This window comes from Nicotiana tabacum, chromosome 3 (assembly GCF_000715075.1).
Source record: "Nicotiana tabacum cultivar K326 chromosome 3, ASM71507v2, whole genome shotgun sequence".
Taxonomy (NCBI): domain Eukaryota; kingdom Viridiplantae; phylum Streptophyta; class Magnoliopsida; order Solanales; family Solanaceae; genus Nicotiana; species Nicotiana tabacum.
In genome coordinates this window covers 6,441,514-6,448,609 of record NC_134082.1, presented here as the reverse complement: position 1 = coordinate 6,448,609, position 7,096 = coordinate 6,441,514, and the positions used below count along the sequence as shown (strand labels likewise).

General features: G+C 37.1%; 2 protein-coding genes across 2 annotated transcripts; both read right to left on the bottom strand.

Annotated features, from left to right (window-relative positions):
• Positions 1-2,191: 2,191 nt before the first annotated feature.
• LOC142179382 (putative late blight resistance protein homolog R1B-17) lies at positions 2,192-6,048 on the bottom strand. Its single transcript, XM_075249157.1, has 2 exons — positions 2,553-6,048; positions 2,192-2,478 (listed from the first exon to the last, which is right to left on the bottom strand). The coding sequence occupies exon 1, from the start codon at positions 5,558-5,560 to the stop codon at positions 4,022-4,024; it is 1,539 nt and encodes a 512-aa protein (XP_075105258.1). The 5' UTR covers positions 5,561-6,048; the 3' UTR covers positions 2,192-2,478; positions 2,553-4,021.
• LOC142175498 (putative late blight resistance protein homolog R1B-8) lies at positions 2,246-4,000 on the bottom strand. Its single transcript, XM_075242372.1, has 4 exons — positions 3,583-4,000; positions 2,602-3,338; positions 2,359-2,478; positions 2,246-2,275 (listed from the first exon to the last, which is right to left on the bottom strand). The coding sequence occupies exons 1-4, from the start codon at positions 3,998-4,000 to the stop codon at positions 2,246-2,248; spliced, it is 1,305 nt and encodes a 434-aa protein (XP_075098473.1).
• Positions 6,049-7,096: the final 1,048 nt, after the last annotated feature.

The window sequence follows — 7,096 nt, the reverse complement described above, 5'->3', positions numbered from 1 at the left end:
AGCAGTCTTGTTGGGTGGGTGGAACTTGTTCACAAATTGCTTGACTAACTCCTCTCAAGTTGTTATGGAATTAATGGGGAGTGAGTTTAGCCAGGTATGGGCAGCTCCTATCACTAAGAACGAAAATAATAACAGCTTGATTGCTTCCGGAGTTACGTTGGGCTGCCTTTGGGTTTTGTAGATTGACAGGAAATTCTTCAAGTGCTGTTGAGGATCTTCGACTTGTGACCCCGAAAATAGTCCCTTGTTTTGCAACAAGTGCAACATGTTATTCGTGATTTGGAATGATTTAGCCTGTATTTGCAGGATTAAAATCATTGTGGCCAGATTTTCAACTGCAGGTTGTGCCTAGTCATAAAGCGCAGCCTCTAGCACCAGAGGTGCCACTGGCTCTACCAGCGCAGCTGGGTCCATTACATGATCCCCCATGTTTAATTCGAATTGTTCAGTTATTTGTTGTTGTTTGTTTTTTCGGTTGGCCCGATTCAAGGCCTTGAAAACTTTCTCGGGATCTGATAATGCTTCAAATACTTCACCAATTCTCGATTAGTTTCTAGGCATGCACTTGTACAACCAAGTCAACAAACGTTAAAATTTCAATATAAAGATTGGGTATAGAGAAAACTGACTACACTAAGAATTTTTGTACTTCTTTCAATTGTAATTGATAACACCATTAATTCCCCGACAACGATGCCAAAATTTGATCACGCCCAACTATACCTTATAAAAAGGACACGCGGACATTGTAAATATAATCTGAGTATTTAGCCCAGAGTCGAACCCACAAGGAATTAACCTATCAATTACTTTTGTTAGACTTACTAAATTCTACGGAATCAACTTCCCAAACGTTGCAAATAACAATTGAGGGTATTTCTGCTAACTAATAATGAAAGTAAATTAGCAACTGAAAACTAACTATGATTAAGTTGTAAACAATTAAGAGAAAGATCTAAGGTTATGATTTCCCCTGTTGATGGAATCCCTTCCGGTTGTGTTTCACATAGATTCAACAAATATTCTATATCAATCATGAGCACTCTTATTACCGTAAATCTCTCCCCAGTAATCATGACAATTTACTAAACGCACTCTCCCGAGTTACGCTAGCTGACTTTATTTATTACAGCTCACTTTAGATTGCACCCAAGGCTTCGTTATCCCTAATTCCGCCTTTAAACCCTCGATTATTGATCTCTCATATACTTTGGGAGTGGTATTGTTCAACAATTACCTAAATATGCACTCTCTCCTGAGTTATTCACACTAAATAGGCACAGCTAATTGAGGATCCTATCAATTAACTACAACAAGAACGTAGTTGATCAAATAGAGATTAAACTGGGCAAACTATATTATCATATCAAGAAGTTAATCCTTCAATAGGTTCCATCAAAACCCTAGACTAAGAAATTAGCTACTCATAACAAAACAAGATAAAACTACTAAATTATTCATAATGGATAATTGCAATAATAAAGAGAAGATAGAAGAACTCTAATGTTTTGTTACTCTTCTCACACTTGTTCTTGCCTCCAAAGTGGTCTAAAAACAAGCTTAAACATGTCTTGGGCGAGCTTTTAAAGTTTATAAGGATTTGGAACAAGTTTTCCCCGAGTTACACTTTGCTCCCCAAATTTCTGGCACGTTAATAGTTCACCGCGGTGGCGGCAAGACCGCGGCTCAACCGCGGTGAAAGCTGAACATTCTGCCTCGAGTACGTGATCTGCCGCGGTTCCACCGCGGTTCTACCGCAGTCACGACAGAATTCACTCAGTCCATTTTTTTTGCTTCTTTACGCTCGGGTACTTCTTGGTTGGACGTTTTTTTTCACATTATTGACTCCAAAATACTCTGTAGTGTTTCCTCACTTAGATTATTCCCAGCGAAGCAAAAGAACACCATTTAGAGCTTTTTGTTATCAATTCGCCTATAAAACAACAATAAAGCATGGTAATATTAAGGTGTAAATATCATCTATATAGCCTAATATCAGAAATGTTATGTGGTGTTTTATTATTATGTTGTTTCCAATTTTGTTATCTGAGTTGGTTTAGAAGTGTTGCCTCTGGTTTTGTCAATAAGTATATCTAAGTATGCTTTTGCTCATGACTTAGCAAGAAGAAAAACTGAGAGTACTCATCACATTTGTTGAAGTAGCAGGTCAAGATATAGCACATAGCAACTAGTGGTGAAATATATCTGATGCAATGAAAGATACTTTACTACAATATCTGACTGATTATCCCATCATAGCAGAGAGCCAGAAATCCTATGTATATGCCCAAAAAGAAAAGAGAGTACACAAAAACAACAATCTGAAAGAACAAAACTTGGAATACATAACTAGACTACCTGTTTTAAGCATACAAAATGAAGAAAAAGTGGGGAAATAGTAATGATTGATATCAATACAAAAGCTGTTTGAGGATTCATCTTTAGCCTCAAAAGCTGGATGTATTCCTTACATGCTCTCTGCAAAGAAAATTATATTGGTCAATGTCTGCCACATAAAATGAAATAGAGGTTAGAAATTTGTCTGTACTCACATATTTTCCCTTGTTAAGAGCGCTCAAGACTTAATCAGTCAACAACGACCTGAATCCAGTCAACCCCAGTCATATCTTCAACATCTTGTGCTTCAAGTTGAGGGCTCCTCCATAGTTTAATACTTTTTAATGAACAAATATCCCCGAAACTAGGCGGAATCTCCTCATGCTTACGACATTTCCATAGTTGTAATTTCTCAAACACAGGAAATGATTCCTCCCAAACCTCCCACTTAGCAAGAGTCACTCGCCGCAACGTCAAACATTTGAGTTTCTGGAAGATGTCTTCCTCTCCCATGTTCCATTCTTCCCCCTCAATGATTGCGTTCACAAGGAACAGATTTTCAAGCTTGGGCAGTCTTCCTATTGTTGATAGTGAATCGGACGTAAGAGGAAACTTACAAAAACCCAATATTTTCACACTCAAAGGGAAGTGAAAATCCCACAACGTCCGACTACTATCATTTGAATTTGAACTTTCAAAAGTTACTACCAGGATTTCTAGTTCATTTAGGTAGTTCAATTTCGGGAACCATGATTCCTTGAGAAAAAAATCAAGCTCTTGAAGATTGGGAAACCTTTTGAAAATATCCCATGTGTCTTTCGAATAGGAAAGTTTGAGTCCCGATAATCCTCTCATGTTCTCTAACTTTGAGTCCGCTGCTACTAGTATTGGTTCATCTGTATTCAAATCAAAGAAAGAAGAATAATCTATGTCCAGCACTCCCAACTTTACAAGATTCCAAATTGTCGGTAGTAGTACTAAGGCGGTCCATCGTTTCTCACCTGCAGTGTTTCCAGATTACAAAGATTTAAAGAAGACAAAGGCAAAGATTTAACTTCTGTCTTAATGTTAATAGCCTCAAATGGACCAATGTGCATATTTCATTGAGCAAAGAATCATTCACCTTGATAAAAGAGTCATCCAGTTGCAACACTCTAAGAAGCCTCAAGTGTCTTAGGTGACATATATCATAAAGACTATTGTCCAGCTTCTGTCCATATATCATCAAAGAATAGAGGTGTTTACCAGAATGCCTTTTCTTTTTTGAATCAAACAACACAAAATTGTTATGCCCAAAGTGCTCCTTATCATATTCAATGGTCATTTGACGTGGTATTAAATCCGAAGAAGAAGATGATGGAGCACTTGAAGTTATCAAGTCAAACAACTTTTCCTCTCTTACTTTTATCAAACAAAATTCATGCACAAGATCATGAATTTGGCAAGTCCGATCGTTACCTATCTCATTGAAAGAAATAACCAAGCTACTGGAAATTAAATTATCCAAATAAACATCCATCACTTCTTCCACATTGTTCATATCTGTGTGTTCCGCAAATCCTTCGGCACGCCAGAAACTTTTCAATACTTCGACTGCAATTGCTCTGTCCTTCCGATAACTTGCAAAGTAAGCACGACTTTCATGGATCAGGTAAATGGTCATAACTTAATGCTATAACCTTCATCACGTCGTCTTCTTTCTGGAAAATGAAGGAATGCAAATTATTTCGAACTTCAAGCCACACATACTTTTCTTTTCCTTCCCCGCAATAACTCCAGCGATCAGGTCAACCACCAAAGGAAGCCCTTTAAAATTTTGGACAATTTCTTTCCCAACATCCAGTAGTTCATCAGGGAAACTTTCTTTTCCAAAGACCTTTTTCTCTAATAACTCCATACTTTCTTCTAATCTTAGCAATCGAAGATCAAGCGGGTCAATGTTGCGTTGTGCATGCAAAGCCACTTTCTTTACTTGAGTCGTCAAAATAATTCGACTTCCTTTATCAACTTTAGGAAAAGGCCTTGTCAACTTATCCCATGCTGCAGTATCCCACAAGTTATCTAAGACTATAAGATACCTCTTTCCAAACAGATGTCTCCGTAGCTTATCAACAACATCAAAATTCTCACTGAATTTCGAAGTTAAGCCAGTAACTTGATTAAAAAGTTTTTCGAGCAGCTCCATCTCGTCATAATTTTGATCCACTGTGCACCATGCACGGATGTCAAAATGACTAGAAATAACCTTATCATTATATACTTTGTGTGCCAAAGTTGTTTTACCGGAACCAGGCATACCTGTGATCGAAATGACATCTAGCATTTTTGATCCACCGGTGAGATTCCTAATTATAAAGTCAGTCTCCTCTTTAAAACTTACGATTATTTTACCAGCTACTGATGACTTGCTTTCAACTAGCTTGTTGGGAAAGTTCACAACAATGAGGTCGCTGTTCTTGGAAATCTTCGCCTCTTCTTTGATAAGCGTAATCTTTTTTATGGCAAAGGGAAGTGAGAAAATAAAATGTAAGAGACCATTGTCTCTTACAATATTTGAATCAATGACATCTTTTGTCTCGTATGCCACATCTAAAACACGAGCCCAGAGGTCTTTATTCAATTCTAGCTCAACACTTACCAAAAAAGATCTTATGAATGCTAGATCTTCTTTCACGCACCTGATTTCTTCCTTTATCACAACAACGAGATAAGCATTAGAATTGAGCAAAATATTTAAGTGTCTAAGTAGAAGATGCATGAACAAGGGTCCATCATTCATGGGAAAACAGAGTTGAGATGAGTCCGGGGCTTTTAGGTAAAAATCTTTGAGTTCTCTCTTCAGGAATTCAATGTTGTCGAGCAAGCCTAGAGTTGCACTGTTTGTTTCATTGGTACTCTCTCCATTCTTTGATTTCTCTTCTAGGTCGTGAGCAATAGTTGATACGTCCCTGGTAAGTGCTCCAACACGTGCTAGGAATTCAAACAAATTGCCATTATGAATAAAGTCCTTATGCACATCAGTGAGGATGATTAATAGGAACTCTATCATGATGTGAATGTTTCGAGCCCCTGGAGTGCTAGCGATAATAACATTTATCATGTGCTCTTGCAGATGAATCAGATATTCTCTAAGAATGTCCGAAGATGTTTCTAGGATCTGTTTAATAAAGTGTCCAACTTCTGCTGATGTTGAAGCTTTCAAATTTGTAAAACATATGTGCATAACCTCCAACTGAGTTGGAATAATCTCCTAGAGTAGACGTGCCAGCTTGAAGAGTCGAGAGCGTCCACCAATTTGATTATGCCATAGGAAGCGTCCTACTCTCTCAGCCATTAGTCGAACCTGAGGTAAGACATATTCAACAATCTCATGCCCAATGCAACCATTCACAATCAACTCGTGGAAATCTCTTATGTTACCACATACATTATGAAGAATCTCATATTCGGTCATGAATGGAGAAAGTTGTTCAGCATGATACTTGGAAAGATGATGGAGATTCAGCAGGAGGAAGTCCAGCTCCAATTTAAGCTTTTCAGTTAGATCCACGTTAACAACTCTATGATTTTCTTCATTCTTTAAGCTCTCTATGAAATCCAGAACATTGAGGCTGTCCTTGCGAAGAGCAAAAAATGACACTTGCCAAAAGACAAACATTTTATCAAATTCTCACAAAGAAATACAGTTAATTCTCTATATACATTATGTTCTTAGAGTTTGAGCAACTGGTTATGTCCAAAATTAGCATGTCAAGAAAATTGTTTATTATGCATATGTTCAACTACATTAAAAGAATATGTTAAATTTACTAGAATATGCACTAAATAAGGGGATGCATAGATGATTTAGTGAAGATTTTTTCTAATCATTCCGAGGAAGAGATGAATAGTGGTAACTATGTTAAGCATATGAACACAACCTCTTGAAAATCATAACTAACCAGGATTGATAAGCTTTATAATGTTTTGTTGTTTTTGTCTTTATTCTTACATCAAAAAGTTTATAATTCTGTCAATAAGCTCCTTTTCTTTGTCATAACATAGCAAATGCACATGTCTCTAACAGCAAAAACTTGCTCGTACTTGGTATTTATACCAAATCATACTAACTTATAATGGTTAAGCGATTTAATAACGTAAGAATATATATTAAGTGAAAGAAATTTATATGCAGGCACATGGCATGCATCTGTTGGTTTAGTATATAAAGTCACAATTTATTGGAAAGAAATAAAATAAAACAAACAAGAAACAAAATTTATCCAATTCATGATATTAAGAGAAAACATAGTAAGCACGTCATTGATTTCACTTCCTTCAACCATAGGTTCATTTGTTGAAGTATGAGGTGAAGAAATGGGAGTAGAGGTGATTAAGCGAAGGAGGGAATAATCACAACTTACGTCACGGATTTCAATGCCTCCAACGATAGGCTCCTTGGCGGAAGTGGGCAGAGCAAGTTTCTGCAAATAAACACCAATAGCATCAAGGTACAACCCAGAACGCCCATGAAATCCCACAATAGCTACACCTTCTTTCACCACAAGCAAAAATGGGGTTTCACCAGCCTCACACCCAAATGGTACACAATTCTTTGCATTAGTAATAAGACATAGCGATTTTATAAGCGAATGGACATAAAAACGTTCAAATGTCCCCTAGATTCCGGTTAAATATTCCAAAGGAGTTGCCTCATTAACAACCTGAGATTATTGCAAATCACATATCAGTCAAATAAGTAGCAGAACCGGAATTTTTT

Coding starts and splice junctions, on each gene's coding strand:
- LOC142175498 (XM_075242372.1), bottom strand. CDS start 4,000: ATGACCATTTACCTGATCCATGAAAGTCGTGCTTACTTTGCAAGTTAT. Junction 2,479..2,601: donor CTGGGGTTGACTGGATTCAG/GTCGTTGTTGAC, acceptor TTTTCTTTGCAG/AGAGCATGTAAGGAATACAT. Junction 2,276..2,358: donor ATTTTGTATGCTTAAAACAG/GTAGTCTAGTTA, acceptor GCATATACATAG/GATTTCTGGCTCTCTGCTAT.
- LOC142179382 (XM_075249157.1), bottom strand. CDS start 5,560: ATGCACATATGTTTTACAAATTTGAAAGCTTCAACATCAGCAGAAGTT.